The 24,081-nt window shown below is 41.8% G+C and overlaps 1 protein-coding gene across 1 annotated transcript in view; it reads right to left on the reverse strand.

Moving 5' to 3' along the window:
• Positions 1–24,081, reverse strand: part of kcnh1a (potassium voltage-gated channel, subfamily H (eag-related), member 1a) — a 99,835-nt gene that overhangs the window by 21,530 nt on the left and 54,224 nt on the right. The window contains exon 14 of the mRNA XM_065012751.1: positions 16,887–17,083. Coding sequence (XP_064868823.1) covers positions 16,887–17,083 — 197 coding nt within the window. The remainder of the gene's footprint in view (positions 1–16,886; positions 17,084–24,081) is intronic.

Here is a 24,081-nt window from a genome sequence, read left to right on the forward strand (position 1 = left end):
CTGAAGAGTATGAATTGGGCTGTTTGAGAAGGTTTGAATCCTAAGCAACCTGCCTACACATTTTAAGTACAATACACCAACATAGCTACTTTAGTAGGTCAAAGCTGTGTGCTGGAAAAACTTGCTAGAGCATAGGTGGAGTATGCAGTGGTGCTGCTCCTGTGAATTTTCTTTCTTTCTGGCTTCAGACCAATGCCTATATCCCACATAAAATGTTGTTTTTATTTTTTATTTTCTATGGTTTTTGATTATTCCCTGATATAAGTGGCTTCCCTTTTGCTTAAAGATTCATGTTAAATTATGCCTATTTCAGCCGCAATTGGGTTTTTGACTCACCAATTACACCAACTGTGCCAACTTTAATACAGCCTAACACAGCAATACAAATAAAGTAAAACTACTCAACAATGACAAATGACAACAGAAATAATGTAGTTATTAGTATTTATTTTATATAATCAGCTGATTTTCCACAGGGAAGTGAAAATCCAGAAACCTATTTAAGCCAATATGGAGTAAACTGGAACAAATTTCCCTGATCTCTTTTAACAAGACAATTGAGCAACCTCCTGGAAAATACACAAATGATCAACATGTAGCCTACCCATGAACTATTTACATACATTATTGTTGGTCACATTTGGTGGTTCGGAGAACAAGGCATTTAGTGGCACTAACTGCTTGGTGTTCTAAACCAGCAGAGGGCCTGTGCTACTTCTCCCAAGGAGCGGCACTGGTGCGTCAGATGCGAGGATTTAAAGGTGGTCATCCAAATGTTTCCTGGGACAACAGTGGTTTTCTCTGATATCGCACAGCGGAGGAGCTGGATGTTCCAGTGGGACCAGAAGATAAACAAGTACATAGAGGGGGCCAGGCACTCCGTCAATCAGCTTGTGTATACATTTCAGGGAACACAATCCGCCACCCTGCCTTTAAGCAGAGTGTCCCTAGGATGTAGCATAGGGGTTGGGTACATCTGGCGGATGTGGGCAACAACATATTCATTGAGATTTGGTCTCTCCAGTCTCTACTGTTCTCTCCTCCATAGTAGCAAGAAGCATGCAATAGTACACACACCACACTCCTTATTGCCACTCAACGACGCTTTTTCAAGAGCCACCAAATAATTACAAATAAGCACACACCATGCATGCGTGTGCATGCCAGTGTGTGTGTCACGATTGGGAGGGGGGGTGTCAAAACTATATATGAAAGAGAATGATCAGTTACATTAACCGTTACGCTACGAACCCAGTCATGTACGCATTATCTCGAGACTATTTAAATGGTCAGTCTGGTGATGACAGGAAGTTTTTGTTGCACTATGTTTTTGTTGTTCATTCACTCAGTACTGATTGAACGTTTATTTCTATTGCTGGGTTAAAAAAAACAGTATCATAGCTAACCAAGTTAGCAAGCATAGCGTTGTCGTTTGACTGTGCAAAGGTCACGCAAGCAAGTAATGTTAGTGTTATTTAACCTGGGTGCACCCGCACCCGATGGCTACGTTTTACTTGGATGGCGACTTCAGGTTTACATTGAAAAGTAACTTCCCACTGTGTTAATCAGTCAGCACAAATGTGTATTAAAATGACAAGAAGAAAATTGCATTGACAGAGGGAACATACTGAATCCATGCACAAGGTAAGGGCTGTAACGTTAGCTTGCTACATTGCCAAGCAAGCATGATTGACTAATGTATGGAGTAACATTAACTTTGAGCAATGCCCATTGCATTTATTATACATTAGCAGTGTGGAAGTTTCCCAAACTTGTGTTAACTTTAATTAGCTAGCTAGCTGTGCTTTGTGGAAGAATATGGGATATATTGTCAACATTGTGTTGTGCTGGTGCACGATCTGTCCATAAAGCTAATGTTACAGCCTTGTTGGCTTGTAGCTAGCTAGCTAACGTTACTGGCGAATGTTAGTTGGCTAGCTAACTGGCAATAGCAGCCAAGGATTTTCACAATCTTATTTGCGCTTATTTGTTTGTGCTCTCAATCCTAAAATTGTTAAGTTCAATGGTCACTTTTTTATTAGAATTTTACCCCATTTTTCTCCCCAATTTCGTGATATCCAATTGCTATTTACGATCTTGTCTCATCGCTGCAACTCCCCAACTGGCTCGGGAGAGGCAAAGGTCGAGACATGCGTCCACTGAAACATTTAGAATTTGAGCTAGGTCGGCGCAGAAATACTCTGAAAACTGAATTGCTAACGACCATGTTAAAAACCTGTTTTTTTGTTCTCGGTAATGGCCGGACGCCTCATGATGAGAGGCGGGGAGTGTGCTGTGTACCTCCAAGTTGATTTGCAATTGGTGTCATATTGTCTTTGAAAAGCAAGATCTATTATCATATCTATGTCAGTCAGAAAGGATCTTGTTCCAAGGTACTTTTTATCAGTGCTGGATTATGGTGATATTGTCTATATGCAGACCTCAGCAAGTAATTTAAACTCTGGACACAGTATCACAGGTGCTTTAAGATTTATCACAAATGCTAGATCACTAACCCATCACTGTGATTTGTATGCCATGGTGCAATGGACCGCAGTCTACACCAGGAGGCTAGAGCACTGGTAAACTTTTGTGTATAAACATTGATAGGGCAACTCCCTCTAACTCTGTTCTTTACTGACCAGATCAGTCAACACAGTCTTCGTTCACAGTCTCTGCTCTCCTTGTCTATTCCTTCATCCTGGATCAAGCTCAAAATATATTAAAGTTAGGGGAGTTAGTGTCCTTGCCTGTTTTTAAAACTGATCGACAACACTGTTTTTGATAGCTGCAAGTTGTTTTTAATCTTCAAATGGGTCTGTAACTTGTGACACTGTCTTGTGTGTGTGCCTTTTTATTTTTTATTTTATACCTTGCCATTTCCCTGTTTTGCCTTCTTGCCAGGTCACCCTGGCAAAATAGTTTTTTAATGTCAAATGGGTCTTACCTGGTTAAATGAAAAAATCAAAATAATAGGGAGATGTTCATTTAACATTGAGCTTCAGTCCCCGGAGTAATATTATTCATATTGAAATAAAGACAACCATAGAGACAGAACAAAACAATTGTTTTACTTCTATGGAGACAACTGATCTACTAAATGTCTGTCTGCACTCAAATCATTACATTTACAAATGACTATCTTTAAATTACTTTAAATACTTTTTACTTTTAGATCTGACTAATTTATAGGCCATGCTATCCATTTTCTGTAGTGGCTTTTGAATTTATACCAAGACTGTTGAGTTGTGTGTATAGCAGCAAAGAGCACCACCAGGGAACCAAACTAAAGCTAGCTGCCTTAATGGTCCACATTATAATTCAATTCCAAAAACATCAGACTAAGCCTACTGATGCAAATTTCCTCCTCTTAAATCATCCAGTTTTCTGCTTTGTTTTGAAGGATTTGCAGATCACATACATTCCCAAAAGTCTACTATACCGGATAACAATATATTGAAATGCCAAATTTGCATGCAGCTTAGCTGTCAGGATAGGAGTTATAAGCCCACACACACCCAGTCTTGTATAACTAACCTTGTGGGGACACACAATTCAGTCCCATTCACAATCCTATTTTCTCGAACCCCAAACCCAAACCCAAAAACCTAACCTTAACCCTGAAACTAACCCTAGCCCCGAAACCTAACACTGATTCTAACCTTAACCCAAACCCCATAGAAATAGCATTTGACCTTGTGGGGACTACAAAATTTCCCCAGTTGGTCAAAACTTTGTTATTTTTACTATTGTGTGTGTGTGGACATGTTTAACTATACTTCTGGAGATCAGAAGTCTACTATTGTGTAAACTTGGCACATGTAGTTCAGCTTTAATATTGCAGATTGTAGCCTCCATCAATGTAATTGCCTGCATCATTTCCAATCCCCCATATATTTTACATTTACATTTAAGTCATTTAGCAGACGCTCTTATCCAGAGCGACTTACAAATTGGTGCATTCACCTTATGACATCCAGTGGAACAGTAGTGCATCTAAATCTTTTAAGGGGGGGGGGTGAGAGGGATTACTTTATCCTATCCTAGGTATTCCTTAAACATATATTGTTTTGTAAATGTATATAGTACCAGTCAAAAGTTTGGACAAACCTACTCATTCATGGGTTTTTCTTTATTTGTACTATTTTTCTACATTGTAGAATAATAGTGAAGACATCAAAACTATTAAATAACACAAATGGAATAATTTAGGAAACAAAATGTTAAACAAATATATTTTAGATTCTTCAAAGTAGCCACCCTGTGCTTTGCACAAAATTGGCATTCTCTCAACCAGCTTCACCTGGAATGCGTTTCCAACAGTTCCCACATATGCTGAGCACATGTTGGCTGCTTTTCCTTCACTCTGCGGTCCAACTCATCCCAAACCATCTTAATTGGGTTGAGGTCAGGTGATTGTGGAAGCCAGGTCATCTGATGCAGCACTGCATCACTCTCCTTCTTGGTCAAATAGCCCTTAAATAGCCTGGAGGTGTGTTGGGTCATTGTCCTGTTGAAAAACAAATGATAGTCCCACTAAGCACAAACCAGATGGGATGGTGTATCACTGCAGAATGCTGTGGTGGCCATGCTGGCTAAGTGTGCCTTGAATTCTAAATAAGTCACCGACAGTGTCACCAGCAAAGCACCCCCACAATATCACCCCTCCTCCTCCATGCTCACAAAGACATGGCAATTGGAACCAAAAATCTCAAATTTGGACTCATCAGACCAAAAGGACAGATTTCCACCGGTCTAATGTCAATTGCTCGTGTTTCTTGGCCCAAGCAAGTCTCTTCTTATTATTGGTATCCTTTTGTGGTGGTTTCTTTGCAGCAATTCGACCATGAATACCTGATTCACACAGTCTCCTCTATACAGTTGATGTTGAGATGTGTCTGTTACTTGAACTCTGAAATATTTATTTGGGCTGCAATTTCTGAGGCTGGTAACTCTAATGAACTTATCATCTGCAGCAGAGGTAACTCTGGGTCTTCCTTTCATGTGGCGCTCCTCATGAGAGGTAGTTTCAGCGCTTGATGGTTTTTGCAACTGCACTTGAAGAAACATTTTAAGTTCTTGAAATGTTCTGCATTAACTGACCTTCATGTCTTAAAGTAATGATGGACTGTTGTTTCACTGGCTGAATGACGACATTAATAACATACAGCTGGCGGGTTATACACTATCGGCAGGATAGATCAGCAGCCTCTGGTAAGACACGGGGCGGGGGCCTATGCATGTAACAGCTGGTGCACAATATCTAAGGAAGTCTCAAGGTTTTGCTCACCTGAGGTAGAGTATCTCATGATAAGCTGTTGACCACACTATCTAACTAGTGAGATTTCATATGTATTTTTTGTAGATGTCTACATACCACCACAGACCGATGCTGGCACTAAAACTACACTCAATGAGCTGTATACGGCCATAAGCAAACAGGAAAATACTCATCCAGAGGCGGCGCTCCTTGTGGCCGGGGACATTGATGCAGGGAAACTTAAATCAGTTTTACCTCATTTCTATCAGCATGTTAAATGTGCAACCAGAGGGAGAAAAAAAACTCTAGACCACCTTTACTCCACACACAGAGACCTGTACAAAGCTCTCTCTCACCCTCCATTTGGCAAATCTAACCATAATTGTATCCTCCTGATTCCTGAGTACAAGAGAATTTAAAGCAGGAAGCACCAGTGACTCGGTCAATAAAAAAGTGGTCAGATGAAGCAGATGCTAAACTCTAGGACTGTTTTGCTAGCACAGACTGGAATATGTTCCAGGATTCTTGCGATGGCATTGAGGATCAGGAACACATCAGTCACTGGCTTTATCAATAAGTGCATCAAGGATGTTGTCCTCACAGTGACTGTACGTACAAACCCCAACCAGAAGCCATGGATTAAGGCAACATTTGCACTGAGCTAAAGGGTAGAGCTGCCACATTCAAGGAGTGGGACTCTAACCCGGAAGCTTATAAGAATGTGCCCTCCAACGAACCATCATACAGGCAAAGTGTCAATACAAGACTAAGATTGAATCGTACTACACCGGCGCCGACACTTGGATGTGGCAAGGCGGGCAAACTATTACAGACTACAAAGGGAAACACAGTCAAGAACTACCCAGTGACACGAGCCAGACGAGCGAAATAACTTATATTCTCACTTCGATGCAAGTAACACTGAAACATGCATGAGAGCATCAGCTGTTCCGGATGAATGTGTGATCACGCTCTCCGCAGCCGATGTGAGTAAGACCTTTAAAACCTGTTGAGGCTAGGGGGCAGCATTTTCACTTTTGGATGAAAGGCGTGCCCAGAGTAAACGGCCTCCTACTCTTTCCCAGATGGGAATATATGCATATTATTATTACTGGTGGATAGAAAACACTCTGAAGTTTCTAAAACTGTTTGAATTATGTCTGTGAGTATAACAGAACTCATATGGCAGAAAAAACCTGAGAAGAAATCCAAACAGGAAGTGAGAACTCAATTTAGAAAACCGTGCCATTTGAAGTCCAGCTTAGATATGGATGTTTATGCACTTCCTAGGGCTTCCACAAGATGTCACCGTCTTTAGATTCTGGTTGTATGATTCTACTATAAAGGAGGGGCTCATAATAGCTCTTTGAGTGGGTGGTCTGGCAGAAAGCCTCTGTTTCATTGCGCGCGGTCACGAGAGAGTGTTCTTGCGTTCCAATGGGTTTCTTCAGACAATGAAATTCTCCAGTTGGAACCTTATTGCTGATTAATGCTTAAAACATCCTGAATAGGGATTGCATACATCATTTGACTTGTTTCTACGACCTGTAACGGAACTTTTTTTTTTTGAACTTTTTGTCTGGAGGAATTGCTCGTGCTTTTTGAGGATTGAATGCTGGGCTGAACAAGCTAACAACAAGTGGCTAAATGGTGGGCTTTATGGAACTTTATGGAACAAATCAGTCATTTATTGTCGAACTGGTATTCCTGGAACTGCCTTCTGATGAAGATATTCTAAGGTAAGTGAATATTTATAGTGTTTTTTGTAGCTTCTGTTGACGCCAAAATGGCGGCTATTTCTTTGGGTTCTGAGCGCCATTCTCAGATTATTCTTTTCCTGTAAAGTTTTTTTTTTTTAACTCTGACACAGCGGTTGCATAGAGGATACGTTTATCTTTAATTCTGTGAATAACACTTGCATATTTTATCAATGTTTATTGTGAGTATTTCTGCAAAATCACCGGATGTTTTGGAATCAAAACATTACTGCACGTAACGCGCCAATGTAAACTGAGTTTTTTATATATATATACAGTGGGGCAAAAAAGTATTTAGTCAGCCACCAATTGTGCAAGTTCTCCCACTTAAAAAGATGAGAGAGGCCTGTAATTTTAAATAAGTATTTGGTCAATAACAAAAGTTTATCTCAATACTTTGTTATATACCCTTTGTTGGCAATGACAGAGGTCAAACGTTTTCTGTAAGTCTTCACACACACTTGCTGGTATTTTGGCCCATTCCTCCATGCAGATCTCCTCTAGAGCAGTGATGTTTTGGGGCTGTTGCTGGGCAACATGGACTATCAACTCCCTCCAAAGATTTTCTATGGGGTTGAGATCTGGAGACTGACTAGGCCACTCCAGGACCTTGAAATGCTTCTTACGAAGCCACTCCTTCGTTGCCTGGGCAGTGTGTTTGGGATCATTGTCATGCTGAAAGACCCAGCCACGTTTCATCTTCAATGCCCTTGCTGATGGAAGGAGGTTTTCACTCAAAATCTCACGATACATGGCCCCATTCATTCTTTCCTTTACACAGATCAGTCGTCCTGGTCCCTTTGCAGAAAAACAGCCCCAAAGCATGAGGTTTCCACCACCATGCTTCACAGTAGGTATGGTGTTCTTTGGATGCAACTCAGCATTCTTTGTCCTCCAAACACGACGAGTTGAGTTTTTACCAAAAAGTTATATTTTGGTTTCATCTGACCATATGACATTCTCCCAATCTTCTCCTGGGTCATCCAAATGCTCTCTAGCAAACTTCAGACGGACCTGGACATGTACTGGCTTAAGCAGGGGGACACGTCTGGCACTGCAGGATTTGAGTCCCTGACGGCGTAGTGTGTTACTGATGGTAGGCTTTGTTACTTTGGTCCCAGCTCTCTGCAGGTCATTCATTAGGTTCCCTCGTGTGGTTCTGGGATTCTTGTGATCATTTTGACCCCACGGGTGAGATCTTGCGTGGAGCCCCAGATCGAGGGAGATTATCAGTGGTCTTGTATGTCTTCCATTTCCTAATAATTGCTCCCACAGTTGATTTCTTCAAACCAAGCTGCTTACCTATTGCAGATTCAGTCTTCCCAGCCTGGTGCAGGTCTACAATTTTGTTTCTGGTGTCCTTTGACAGCTCTTTGGTCTTGGTCATAGTGGAGTTTGGAGTGTGACTGTTTGAGGTTGTGGACAGGTGTCTTTTATACTGATAACAAGTTCAAACAGGTGCCATTAATACGGGTAACGAGTGGATGACAGAGTAGCCTCTTAAAGTTACAGGTCTGTGAGAGCCAGAAATCTTGCTTGTTTGTAGGTGACCAAATACTTATTTTCCACCATAATTTGCAAATAAATTCATAAGAAATCCTACAAAGTGATTTTCTAGATTTTTGTTTTCTCATTTTGTCTGTCATAGTTAGTGTACCTATGATGAAAATGACAGGCCTCATCTCATCTCATCTTTTTAAGTGGGAGAACTTGCACAATTGGTGGCTGACTAAATACTTTTTTGCCCCACTGTATGTATGTATATGTATATATATATATATGCACATTATTGAACAAAACACACAATACATGTATAACATGATGTCCTTTGAGTGTCATCTGATGGAGATAATCAATGGCTTTTGTGACTGTGAAAAATGGCTGTGTGTGTCTTTGAATTTGGTGGTCATCTAACATAAATATATGTGCTTTCGCTGTAAAACATTTAAAAAATCGGAAAAGATGGGTAAATTAACAAGATGTTTATCTTTCATTTGCTGAATTGGACTTGTGTGTGTGTGAAAGTTAAATATTTCTAAAGAATATTTTTTTCAGCTGAATGGGAGGGGGTGTTCCCTTTAGGGAACTCCTTGTGCCCCCCTAGCCCCAGGTCAACATTCTCAAGGCCGCAGGGCCAGACAGATTACCAGGACATGTACTTCCAGCATGTGCTGACCAACTGACAAATGTCTTCACTGACATTTTCAACCTCTCCCTGTCTGAGTCTGTAATACCAACATGTTTCAAGTAGACCACCATAATCCCTGTACCCAAGAACAATAAGGTAACCTGCCTAAATGACTACTGACCCGTAGCACTCACATGTGTAGCCATGAAGTGTTTGAAAGGCTGGTCATGGCTCACCAACACCATTATCCCAAAAACCCTAGACCCACTCCAATTTGCATACTGCACCAACAGATCCACAGATGACTACAGCTCAGCCTTCAACACCATAGTGCCCTCAAAGCTCATCACAAAGCTAAGGACCCTGGGACTAAACACCTCCCTCTGCAACTGGATCCTGGACTTCCTGACGGGCCGCCCCCAGGTGGTAAAAGGTAGGTAACAACACATCCGCCACATTGATCCTCAACACGGGTGCCCTTCAGGGGTGCGTGCTCAGTCCCCTCCTGTACTCCCTGTTCACTCATGACTCCACGGCCAGGCACGACTCCAACATCATCATTAAGTTTGCTGATGACAACAGTGGTAGGCCTGATCACAGACAACAATGAGACAGCCTATAGGGAGAAGGTCAGACACCTGACCATGTGGTGCAAGGACAACAACCTCTCCCTCAACGTGATCAAGACAAAGGAGATGATTGTGGCCTACAGGAAAAGGAGGACCGAGCACACCTCCATTCTCATCAACGTTGCTGTAGTGTAACATGTTGAGAGCTTCAAGTTCCTTGGCGTCCACATCACCAACAAACTAACATGGTCCAAGCACACCAAGACTGTCGTGAAGAGAGCACAACAAAACCTATTCCCCCTCAGGAGTAGAGGTCGACCGATTAATCGGAATGACCGATTAATCGGAATGGCCGATTAATTAGGGCCGATTTTCAGGTTTTCATAACAATCGGAAATCGGTAATTTTGGGCGCCGATTTGACAATTTTTATTTATTTATTATTATTTATTTTTTATTCCTTTTTATTTAACTAGGCAAGTCAGTTAAGAACACATTCTTATTTTCAATGACGGCCTAGGAACGGTGGGTTAACTGCCTCGTTCAGGGACAGAACGACAGATTTTCACCTTGTCAGCTCGGGGGATCCAATCTTGCAACCTTACAGTTAACTAGTCCAACGCAATAACGACCTGCTTCTCTCTCGTTGCACTCCACAAGGAGACTGCCTGTTATGCGAATGCAGTAAGCCAAGGTAAGTTGCTAGCTAGCATTAAACTTGTCTTATAAAAAACAATCAATCATAATCACTAGTTAACTACACTTGGTTGATGATATTACTAGATATTATCTAGCGTGTCCTGCGTTGCATATAATCTGACTGAGCATACAAGCGTCTAAGTATCTGACTGAGCGGTGGTAGGCAGAAGCCGGCGCGTAAACATTCATTCAAACAACTCTTTTGTGCGTTTTGTCAGCAGCTCTTCGTTGTGCGTCAAGCATTGCGCTGTTTATGACTTGAAGCCTATCAACTCCCGAGATGAGGCTGGTGTAACCGATGTGAAATGGCTAGCTAGTTGTTCCCCTTGCTCTGCATGGGTAACGCTGCTTCGATGGTGGCTGTTGTCATTGTGTTGCTGGTTCAAGCCCAGAGAGGAGCGAGGAGAGGGACGGAAGCTACACTGTTACACTGACAATACTAAAGGGACTATAAGAACATCCAATAGTCAAAGGTTAATGAAATACAAATGGTGTAGAGGAAAATAGTCCTATAATTCCTATAAAAACTACAACTTAAAACTTCTTACCTGAGAATATTGAAGACTCATGTTAAAAGGAACCACCAGCTTTCATATGTTCTCATGTTTTGAGCAAGGAACTGAAACATTAGCCTCTTACATATTGCACTTACTTTCTTCTCCAACACTTTGTTTTTGCATTATTTAAACCAAATTGAGCATGTTTCATTATTTACTTGAGGCTAAATTGATTGTATTGATGTATTATATTAAGTTAAAATAAGTGTTCATTCAGTATTGTTGTAATTGTCATTATTACAAATACATCTTTTTTTTTTAATCGGCCGATTAATCAGCTCATTTGGTCCTCCAATAATTGGTATCGGCGTTGAAAAATCATAATCGGTCGACCTCTACTCAGGAGACTGAAAATATTTGGCATGGGTCCGCAGATCCTCAAAAGGTTTTACAGCTGCACTATCGAGAGCATCCAGAAGGGTTGCATCACTGTCTGGTACGGCAACTGCTCGGCCTCCGACTATAGGGGGTAGTGCGTACGGCCCAGTACATCACTGGGGCCAAGCTTCCTACCATCCAGGACCTCTGTACCAGGCGGTGTCAGAGGAAGGCCCTAAAAATTGTCAAAGTTTGTCAAACATAGCCACACTAGTCATACTGTTCTCTCCGCTACCGCACAGCAAGCGGTACCAGAGCGCCAAGTATATGTCCAAGAGGCTTCTAAACAGCTTCTACCGCCAACCCATAAGTCTCCTGAACAGCTAATCAAATGGCTTCACAAACTACTTGCATTGCCCCCCACGCTTCTGCTACTCTCTGTTATTATCTATGCATAGTCACTTCAATGACTCTACCTACATGTACATATTACCTCGACACCGGTGCCCCCGCACATTGACTCTGTACCGGTACCCCCCTGTATATAGCCCCACTATTGTTATTTACTGGTGCTTTTTAATTATTTGTTATTCTTATCTCTTACTTTTTTTTTCTTATAACTGCATTGTTGGTTAAGGTCTTGTATGTAAAATTTCCCTGTAAGGTCTACCTGCACCTGTTGTATTCGGCGCATGTGACAAATAACATTTGACTTGATTTTGATTTGATTTGAAAAGCCATGGTAACGATCATCATGTCTCAATCAAACTAGAGATGGACGATCATAAGATATGTCAGATTACATCACGAAACTTGTCAAGTCAACACCAATCCCTATTACTAGCCACTCTATGGACCTAATTGACCTTATAAGGACATGACTTTTGACACATTCATTTTGGTGGGAATTCTCAAGGGCCCATGTCACAGAGAAAATAGAGCCCCCATGGGTGTTTTTTTCTGGTTTCATGTTATAGTTATGGAGCGTGAGAACAGATGTATTATCTCTTAGCCCTCAGAGGATGAATGGTCCCACATGCACCGTAGATAGCTGTATCATCCCCTAGTCGGTGTACAGTTCTCTTATCTGTATTGACTCACATGTTGGGGACATTTACTGCAGAATCAAGGCTTGTTACACACACACACACAAAGTCATCTCAGCATTGATTTACACTACCAGCCAAAAGCTTTATAACACCTACTCATTCATAGTTTTTTCTTTATTTTTACTATTTTCTACATTGTAGAATAATAATGAAGATATCAAAAACTACGTAATAACACATATGGAATCATGTAGTAACCAAAAAAAGTCTAAACAAAACCAAATATATTTTATATTTGAAATTCTTCAAATAGCTACCCTTTGCCTTGATGACAGCTTTGCACACTCTTGGCATTCTCTCAACAAGCTTCAAAAGGTAGTCACCTGGAATGCATTGTCAACTCCATCATTAAGTTTACTGACTGGGCTTGATTACCAACGACGACGAGGTGAGGGCACTCAGAGTGTGGTGTCAGGAAAACAACCTCTCACTCAACAAAACAAAGGAGATGGTCGTGGACTTTAGGAAGCGCACCCCTCCCCCCTATCCACACCGAATGGACAGTAGTGGAGAAAGTGGAATGTTTTTTAAGTTCCTCGGCGTACACATCAACGACAGTGTGGTGAAGGCGCAACAGCGCCTCTTCAACCTCAGGAGGCTGAAGACTAACTTTTACAGATCCACAATCGAGAGCATCCTGTCGGGCTGTATCACAGCCTGGTACGGCAACTGCTCCGCCCTCAACCACAAGGCTCTCCAGAGGGTAGTGCGATCTGCACAATGCATCACCAGGGGTAAACTACCTGCCATGCATGACACCTACAATACCCGATGTCACAGGAAGACAAAAAAGATCAAAGATCCAGAATCCATAAGGCGAGGTCAGTACAGAGACTGAAGAACAGCTTCTATTTCAAGGCCATCAGACTGCTAAACAGCAATCACTAACTCAGAGGCTGCTGCCTATATGGAGACCCAATCACTGTCCACTTTAACAAATGGATCACTAATCACTTTAAATAATGTCACCTTAATAATGTTTACATATCTTACATTACTCATAATATGTATATACTGCATTTTATACCATCTATTGCACCTTGCCTATGCCGCTCGGCCATCGCTCATCCATATATTTATATGTACATATTCTCATTCACCCCTTTTAGATGTGTCTATATTAGGTAGTTGTTGGGGAACTGTTAGATTACTTGTTAGATATTACTGCACTGTCCAAACCAGAAGCACTTCACTACACTCGCATTATCTCAAACTTTGTGTTTTTTGGTTCGAACCACCTTGTCTTTGTGAGTCGTGGTGTCGGTGAATGGATGATCCTTGCATGTGTATTTCCCACCGTAAAGTATGGAGGAGGTGTTATGGTGTGGGTGTGCTTTGCTGGTGACACTGTCTCTGATTTATTTAGAATTCAAGGCACACTTAACCAGCATGGCTACCACAGCGTTCTGCAGCGGCGTTACGCATCCCATCTGGTTTGGGCTTAATGCTCAGCATATGTGGGAACTTCTTCAAGAATGTTGAGAAATCATTCCAGGCGAAGCTGGGTGAGAGAATGCCAAGAGTGTGCAAAGCTGTCATCAAATGCAAAGGTTGGCTATTTGAAGAATCTCAAATATAAAATATATTTTGAGTTGTTTAAAAAACCTTTTTGGTTACTACATGATTCCATGTATTATTTCGTAGTTTTGATGTCTTTACTATTATTCTACAAAGTAAAAAATATTACAAATAAAGAAAAACCCTTGACTGAGTAAGTGTTCTAAAACCTTTGACCGATAGTGTATGTTGTTGACCCAACTGATGTGGTGTGGTAGTAGATGGCACACACTGTAATGTGTTTTGAGCATATGGGAGAATAAAAATTTTAAAAAATCGCTATTTATACAATGGTTTGGAATTCCCATTGTTAGATCCTATCCTGCCCATGATATACTAGACAACATACACATGGCCAGTACATTCATAAAAGTGCCATTGTTTACATCAACTTTTTAAAAATGTATTTATTTAACCTTTATTTATTAACTAGGCAAGTCAGTTAAGAAAAAATCTTATTTACAATGACCGCGTACCCCATCCGAACACGAACGACGCTGGGCCAATTGTGCGCCGCCCTACGAGACTCCCAATCACGGCCGGTTGTGATACAGCCTGGAATCGAACCAGGGCCTGTAGTGACACCTCTAGCACTGAGACGCAGTGCCTTAGACCGCTTCGCACTACTAATACTACTTTTACATATCCCCTGCCCAGCCATTCTGTAAAAAGCATCTACACATTATCTCCGGACATTTGTTGCAATATTGAAATTCGATCTCCATGTGTCCCATAGTAATGAACATGTCGGGGCTAGACATGCAGTTTTTCTCAGCCAGTTAAAATCATGAATCAGCATAATTTTTATCGATATTTACAAAGAAATCTCAAAAGAAAAACAGGTCAAACGAAATTCAGCTAGTTTGCTGACTTGCCAGCTGTCGTCTGAAGTGGTTGTCAATCGGAGTCAATCACCACCTTCCGGAGACACCTGAAACCCCACCTCTTTAAGGAATACCTAGGATAGGATAAAGTAATCCCTCTCACCCCCCTTAAAAGATTTAGATGCACTACTGTTCCACTGGATGTCATAAGGTGAATGCACCAATTTGTAAGTCGCTCTGGATAAGAGCGTCTGCTAAATGACTTAAATGTAATGTAAATGTTGTGTTAGCTGTGTAGTTGGTTCGCAATCGGGGGGAGGGGGGAGCAACGCACAAACAGGAAACAGAAACAATGACGCCTGGGGAAGGACCCAAAGGGAGTGACATATATAGGAAAGGTAATCAAGGAGGTGATGGAGTCCAGGTGAGTGTCATAATGCGCTGATGCACGTACCAATGGTGACAGGTGTGCGCCATAAAGAGCACCCTTGTGACCTAGAGGCCGGAGAGGGAGCACACATGACAGTACTCCTTCCCCGAAGCCGACCAAAATGACAATCCCGGGGATCAGGAGCGGACACCTCTGCTAAGGCGCGGGAACCTGTCGATCCAGCTGAGGCGTGGGAGCATGGCGACCTAGAGCGCCGGAGAGAGAGCATACGTGACAGTACCCCCTCCCTTGCACGTTCTGCTCCATCCGCAGGACGCCAACCACAGGGACGATCCCGGGGATCAGGAGCGGACCGGTCGCCTCCGCTTAGGCTCAGAAACCTGATGAACCGGCTGAGGCGTGAGAGCCTGATGAGCTGGCTGAGACCTCCCCAGTTGCCTCGGTTGAGGCATGGGAACCTGTCGAGCCCGCCGAGGCGTGGGGAGCATGTCGAGTCCGCCGAGGCGTGGGGAGCCTGTCGAGTCCGCCGAGGCGTGGGGAGTTGTCGAGTCCGCCGAGGCGTGGGGAGCCCGTCGAGTCCGCCGAGGCGTGGGGAGCCTGTCGAGCCCGCCGAGGCGTGGGGAGCCTGTCGAGTCGAGCCCGCCGAGGTAGCTCCGATTATGACACCCGGACCCGACATCGCCTCCAAAACAACAAAAAACTCCCTGATGCTTCCCTTTGGTGAGGCGTCATTCTGTAACGATGTATGCTGAGAGTCGGGAAGCAAGCTCAGGGAGTGAGTGTTTTTGTATTATGTTTAATTTATTTATTAAAACTCTCTCACTCCCTGAATTTGCTTCCCGACTCTCAGCGCACATCGTTACAATGCCACTTGGCTTCACCTCATGGCTATGACCACATCACAGCAATGATAAAAATGTCATAACACGTGGCCTATCCTGTATTATTGCTTAAATTAATCATAACTATTGTTATTAATACTTGATAGTCTGTGTACAGCCTTTCCTATGGGTATGTTTACATTGACTTGCTCAAAGCCTTTGTAAAAAATTTAAAAAATTTAAAAAAATGAAACCTTTATCCTGTTATTTCAGTACATTATGTGTATATATTATACATTATATGTACAACACCTGCATGCATTTCAGTATTACGTGTTTGCATTGTGGCTGTAGCTTACAAACTTGTCCTTGATTAAATTAAACATGTTACATGTTAGGTTGCAGCTGGGTCATTTTTGAATTGTGGTGGCATTTTGGAAAAAAACTAACTTTTCTAAAATATATTTTTTATTGAAATGTATTCGTGTATGTCATTCCATTCTAAATCAACCAATATGGCAGTTTTAATGATTTTAAATTATTTTTGACATTGTGCCACCAGCAGAAGTAGTAATGATGGTAACACAGCGGGTTACCACTGATCTGATTTAAATCCTGCCCAAAGTTGCTCTGGGCGGAAGATGAGAAGGGAGAACAGAAAAAAAGGGATAAGAGAGTAAGAGAAAGATTTAGACATGAAAGATAAGCAGAGGAGACAAGGAAGATAAAAGGGCAAGAACAGAAATGAGAAAAGAAAGAGTTTGAACGGTAGGGAGGAAGAAGGGTGGTCTTGTGAACCAGCCTTATCACTTAGACAAAACAGACTGGTGAAAATAAATATCAGGCTGGTTCTACGAGGCGAAAAGAAAATTGGGTGCTCCAAAACATTACACTGACCCTCTTCCGCAGGTTGTAAGTGAGCAGCAGGTTCCGTGAAAAGTGGTTAGAGAAGGCCGTGTAGAACTCCAGAACCTTCTGCAGGGCGTCCCGTTTGATGACATGGAGATCACAGTAGGTCAGGGCACGCACGTTGGCACAAGCCTGGGTCAGGGTCACCTCCTTCCAGAACACATCCCCAAACACGTCCCCCTTACCTGCAAAGAGAGAGAGAGCACCGATTTAAGATATTACTTCTGAGATCTAACAGATTTTCCATCTGAGATTTACTTCTGAATTATTATTTTAAATATTTTTTTTTACCTGCAGAGAGAAAAGCAGCTAAGATGGCCTCTTTATAACGGAAACCTAACAATGATTAGTTTATCCCAGTGTGACTTTGCCTGAGATGTGAAGACTTGTGTTTGTGCCCTTAGCTAATGCTTTGACTCAGCAGAAAAACAAAGTCACATGGCACACAGGAAATCCTGGGTCAGACCTGTCAATCACACCAACAAAAGCCTGTTTAAAAAAGCGCAGACATAATTTCACGACACAATACCTAAATGTAAAGCTGTCCAAGTACTGATAATTTAAAATGAACTACAGTTGAAGACGGAAGTTTACATACACTTAGGTTGGAGTCATTAAAACTTGTTTTTCAACCACCCCACACATTTCTTGTTAACAAACTATAGTTTTGGCAAGTCGGTTAGGACATCTACTTTGTGAATGACAAGTAATTTTGCCAACAATTGTTTACAGACAGATTATTTCACTTATAACTAACTCACTGTATCACAATTCCAGTGAGTCAGAAGTTTACATTCACTAAGTTGACTGTGCCTTTAAACAGCTTGGAAAATTCCAGAAAATTATGTCATGCTTTAGAAGCTTCTGATAGGCTAATTTACATCATTTGAGTCAATTGGAGGTGTACCTGTGGGTGTATTTCAAGGCCTACCTTCAAACTCAGTGCCTCTTTGCTTGACTTCATGGGAAAATCAAAAGAAATGAGCCAAGACTTCAGAAAAACAATTGTAGACCTCCACAAGTCTGGTTCATCCTTGGGAGCAATTTACAAACGCCTGAAGGTACCACGTTCATCTGTACAAACAATAAACACAATGGGACCACGCAGCCGTCATACCGCTCAGGAAGGAGACGTGTTCTGTCTCCTAGAGATTAACATACTTTGGTGCGAATAGTGCAAATCAATCCCAGAACAACAGCAAAGGACCTTGTGAAGATGCTGGAGGAAACAGGTACAAAAGTATCTATATCCACAGTAAAACGAGTCCTATATCGACATAACCTGAAAGGCCGCTCAGCAAGGAAGAAGCCACTGCTCCAAAACCGCCATAAAAAAGCCAGACTACGGTTTGCAACTGCACATGGGGACAAAGATCGTACTTTGTGGAGAAATGTCCTCTGGTCTGATGAAACAAAAATAGAACTGTTTGGCTATAATGACCATCATTATGTTTGGAGGAAAAAGGGGGAGGCTTGCAAGCCGAAGAACACCATCCCAAACGTGAAGCATGGGGGTGGCAGCATCATGTTGTGGGGGTGCTTTGCTGCAGGAGGGACTGGTGCACTTCACAAAATAGATGGCATCATAAGGCAGGAAAATCATGTGGATATATTGAAACAACATCTCAAGGCATCAGTCAGGAAGTTAAAGCTTGGTCGCAAATGGGTCTTCCAAATGGACAATGACCCCAAGCATACTTCCAAAGTTGTGGCAAAATGGCTTAAGGACAACAAAGTCAAGGTATTGGAGTGGCCATCACAAAGCCCTGACCTCTATAGAAAATCTGTGGGCAGAACTGAAAAAGCGTGTGCGAGCAAGGAGGCCTACAAACCTGACTCAGTTACATCAGCTCTGTCAGAAGGAATGGGCCAAAATTTACCCAACTTACTGTGGAAGCTTGTGGAAGGCTACCTGAAACGTTTAACACAAGTTAAACAATTTAAAGGCAATGCTACCAAATACTAATTGAGTGTATGTAAACTTCTGACCGACTGTGAATGTGATGAAAGAAATAAAAGTTGAAATGAATCATTCTCTACTATTATTCTGACATTTCACATTCTTAAAATAAAGTGGTGAACTTCGCTGACGTAAGACAGGGAACTTTTAATGTCAGGAATTGTGAAAAACTAAAACACTGCATGTAAACTTCTGACTTCAACTGTATAATATTAACTTTCATATCTTTGTTGAATGATTGAGAGTGAATGGGACAATGTTTGTCGCGGTGACTGCAAAAGATAAGAAAACCTTTGTTATATTACCTAATGTTGTTTTCCTACTTAGAACTCTCACAGATCTCATGCAATTGCACAAGACATGCATTAATTTACAAATGCATGTGCACACACAAACACCAGAACTGGGTTCAAATGTTATTACAGGTATTTCAATTACTTTTCAATACATTTTAAAACAAGTATTCAGATAAACTTTATTTGGGAAAAACAACAAGTAGTTGAATATTGGAATGTATTTTGAAATGCACTCGGAAAGTATTTAAATACACTGACTCAAATACACTCCCATGAATTTAACCCACAATTTGGTTGAGTATTTGGGTTTTACAAATAACCATTTTATATACTCAAATAAAAGTACTTGTTTTGGGCTGTGTATTTCAAAAGCCTCAAATACAAAGGAAAATATTGAAATAACAAATACACTTTGAACCCAGGTCTGGCACGAACACACACGTTTTGTTCTTCTCTCCTCATGGGGACAATAAAATTAATCGGAAATTGGATCGTGGGAAATGTCCCCACGAGGAAGAATCTTCTTTGTTTTACTATTCTTGTGCAGACTTTGTGGGATTTTAGGTCTGCACAATAATAGAAGAACCAACCCCCACACACAAACATACATTTTAAATATTTTTATTTGAATCCACCAATCAAATAAAAATAAAAAAAGGAATCCAAACATTAAACATCATAATCAGAAAATCTCTCCCATCAGTCACTTTGCTAATCACCATACTGCAAAGAAATACCAAAGAATTGAATTTACTTTCGTAGAAAGACACCAAATTTAGCTCAAGGAAAAACAAATCATAATGGCAAAGTCTGAGGATCTACAGTGAGGGGGTTATTTGTAGCTTGCTGGAGAAACATGAAAGTCAGGATAATTTCCTATTCTACCTACCCCTCCCCAGAGAAGCTCTGACTAGCACTCAGCACAGCACAAAGTAACAATGTAGCACAGCAAAAAACAACATAACACAGCACAGCATAGAACAGTACAGTATAGAATAGTACAGCATAGAACAGCACAGTATAGTACAGCACAGTGCAGCACAACATAGAACAGAACACCACAGCGCAACACAGAATACCAACCTGCTATATTTCAGTTAATCTACTCCTTTAGATGGTAAACTCAGCGATATAACGTAGGTGCACAAAGTAAACAGCATAGTGGGTTCATTTCCGCACCAACTAAGAGCGTTGAAGTGCGAGGCTAAACTTCTCAGCTGTTTTGGTCCTGTACCTACCATGCACTTACAGCGTAAAGCAAACCCCGTGCACATGCGCAGTGACTGTGTGAGAGCAAAGTCTTGCATCTCTCTCATCTGCGGTGCTGCTCGTGGCGAAGTCATTTAGCTGAGCCTACCTTTCATCTAACACCAGCACACACACACACACACACACACACACACACACACTGTGTTTACATCCAGAAAAGCAAGCCATTTATATCAGTCTCTTCCTAATTGAAACTGACATCTGCCTCAGCATTACGGTACATTGTTGAAAAGCTGCCAACACCCATCAAATACACAGCCAACATTGAATTACAGTGCGTAAGTGGGTGGGTGTAGGCCCACGTTTTCATTCCCCGAGATTAGAAGGTTGGGAGTTTGATCCTCATCCGAGTCATACCAAGGACTGTAAAAATGGGACCCGATGCATCACTGCTTGACACTCAGCATAAGAAGATAGATTGGGGGTAAGGCCCTGGGATAGACTTGTATCCGGTCCAGAGGGTGTACTTGTACATCAAGCTGCCTCAAACTACAGAAACAGTAGATAGGAGCTGGAGCCTATGAGCCCTTCTAGCTCGCACAACTCAAGGCTATTTACAAACGTACTTATAGTGGTAGTTTCTGGGTCAGTGGTAGTCACTCCTAACTATGTAAATCAACTAAACAATGGCCTAATTTACACTCAAATTGTAAAACACGTTTGACACATCGGTTGTGATACAACGGATAGTTTTGATGAGTTTGTCAGCATAATCAGACTGGATTGATTTTTTTTTTTTAAAACAAGGCTTTCATGTCTTACAGCCTGAAACAAACCAAGGCAGTGACAGAGAGGTAAAAAAGGCACAGCAAGACAGCTGCAGTTAGATTTTTTAAATTTGTATTTAATTTATTTCACCTTTATTTAACCAGGTAGGCAAGTTGAGAACAAGTTCTCATTTACAATTGCGACCTGGCCAAGATAAAGCAAAGCAGGTCGACAGATACAACGACACAGAGTTACACATGGAGTAAAACAAACATACAGTCAATAATACAGTATAAACAAGTCTATATACGATGTGAGCAAATGAGGTGAGAAGGGAGGTAAAGGCAAAAAAGGCCATGGTGGCAAAGTAAATAAAATATAGCAAGTAAAACACTGGAATGGTAGTTTTGCAATGGAAGAATGTGCAAAGTAGAAATAAAAATAATGGGGTGCAAAGGAGCAAAATAAATAAATAAATTAAATACAGTTGGGAAAGAGGTAGTTGTTTGGGCTAAATTATAGGTGGGCTATGTACAGGTGCAGTAATCTGTGAGCTGCTCTGACAGTTGGTGCTTAAAGCTAGTGAGGGAGATAAGTGTTTCCAGTTTCAGAGATTTTTGTAGTTCGTTCCAGTCATTGGCAGCAGAGAACTGGAAGGAGAGGCGGCCAAAGAAAGAATTGGTTTTGGGGGTGACTAGAGAGATATACCTGCTGGAGCGCGTGCTACGAGTGGGAGATGCTATGGTGACCAGCGAGCTGAGATAAGGGGGGACTTTACCTAGCAGGGTCTTGTAGATGACATGGAGCCAGTGGGTTTGGCGACGAGTATGAAGCGAGGGCCAGCGAGGGCCAGCCAACGAGAGCGTGCAGGTCGCAATGGTGGGTAGTATATGGGGCTTTGGTGACAAAACGGATTGCACTGTGATAGACTGCATCCAATTTGTTGAGTAGGGTATTGGAGGCTATTTTGTAAATGACATCGCCAAAGTCGAGGATTGGTAGGATGGTCAGTTTTACAAGGGTATGTTTGGCAGCATGAGTGAAGGATGCTTTGTTGCGAAATAGGAAGCCAATTCTAGATTTAACGGTTAAATCGATCAGTTGAAGAGCATGCATTTAGTTTTACTTGTATTTAAGAGCAATTGGAGGCCACGGAAGGAGAGTTGTATGGCATTGAAGCTTGCCTGGAGGGTTGTTAACACAGTGTCCAAAGAAGGGCCAGAAGTATACAGAATGGTGTCGTCTGCGTAGAGGTGGATCAGAGACTCACCAGCAGCAAGAGCGACCTCATTGATGTATACAGAGAAGAGAGTCGGTCCAAAAATTGAACCCTGTGGCACCCCCATAGAGACTGCCAGAGGTCCGGACAGCAGACCCTCCGATTTGACACACTGAACTCTATCAGAGAAGTAGTTGGTGAACCAGGCGAGGCAATCATTTGAGAAACCGAGTCTGCCGATGAGAATGTGGTGATTGACCGAGTCGAAAGCCTTGGCCAGATCAATGAATACGGCTGCACAGTAATGTTTCTTATCGATGGCGGTTAAGATATCGTTTAGGACCTTGAGCGTGGCTGAGGTGCACCCATGACCAGCTCTGAAACCAGATTGCATAGCAGAGAAGGAATGCTGTTCTTCAGATTTGGCTGAACCTTGGAAACCCTTAAACAAATGCTTTCATGTCCTGCAGTTTGTGAAAACCCCAGAGAGAAAGTAGCAGTGATACTGTAGGCTATAGCAGCTACCATTAGATTAGTGAGAAAGTGACTGACAGCGGTAGCTAGTTCATCACCCAGGGTTCCATTGCCATGAATTAGCCAGGACAAGTATAACAACATAACATGATATTAATCCTCCCCACGAGCCAACCCACCAATTACAGGTCAGCAACGCGAGAGAAAACAACCACAGCTATTTTACCCAGCAGGCCCAGGGAGGAACATGTGTTGCATTTTTACTGTTCACTTTTTAAAATGATGTTGTTTGTATATTTTCCCGGCACCGTCAATGTTTGTCTATGTAGCAATAACGATGTTCTGATATTTCAGGGCCATGTAAACAGGGTTGGATACATACAACAGTCTGCATATACTACACACACACCGTCGAGACCAACCAAAACAAGGATGCGAGAAAGGACAAAGAATGCATTACTCAGACATACTGTATAACAAAGTGTGATCTACAGACACTCAACATTTAGCGGTGTAGCCTTCACCCTCCAATCCCACATTAACACCTTGTTAATGTCTCAACAGGGACTGTTGTTGGGGTGAAATAAAATACAATTTTATTTGTCACATGCTTCGTAAACAACAGGTATAGACTAACAGTGAAATGTTTACTTTACGGGCCCTTCCCAACAATGCAGAGAGGGGGAAAAATATGAATAATAACACAAGGAATAAATACGCAATGAATAACTATAACCTGGCTATATACACGGGGTACCAGTACCATGTTGATGTGCAGGGGTATGAGGTAGATATGTACACACTGATGATATTCTCAGAGGAATCTCTGTCTGTCCCATAGTGACCTCCCGTCAAGACCGTATCTCTGAAGAGAAAAGTTCTGGGGCTCCATTTTCCACTTGCCTCAAAGCAACGTTACGGTAATGTCAAAAACAAGCATTTTGGTAGGTAACTCCAGCGTATTATTATCGCCAGGTTAGCAATTTTCTAATCTACATAGACCTGTTTGCTTTGAGATGGAAGTGCTGGTATCAATAGAGGCACTGTTGAGTCTCTCAGATCTAATATTGAGGCTATTTCTGCTCAATATATCGCTTTTTCCCATTACAATTTGAGTAGCGGTTTCCATCCACTTGTCGAAAGATTTGCAAGCTAGTTATCCCCTCCAAAAAAATCTAATTTTAATAGCAAGCAGTCCTGTCCTGAGCTAAAGCCAACTTGAGAAATCCCAGCAAAAATGACCACTACCATTGGCTC

The sequence above is a fragment of the Oncorhynchus nerka genome, linkage group LG28 (genome assembly GCF_034236695.1).
Source record: "Oncorhynchus nerka isolate Pitt River linkage group LG28, Oner_Uvic_2.0, whole genome shotgun sequence".
Lineage (NCBI taxonomy): Eukaryota > Metazoa > Chordata > Actinopteri > Salmoniformes > Salmonidae > Oncorhynchus > Oncorhynchus nerka.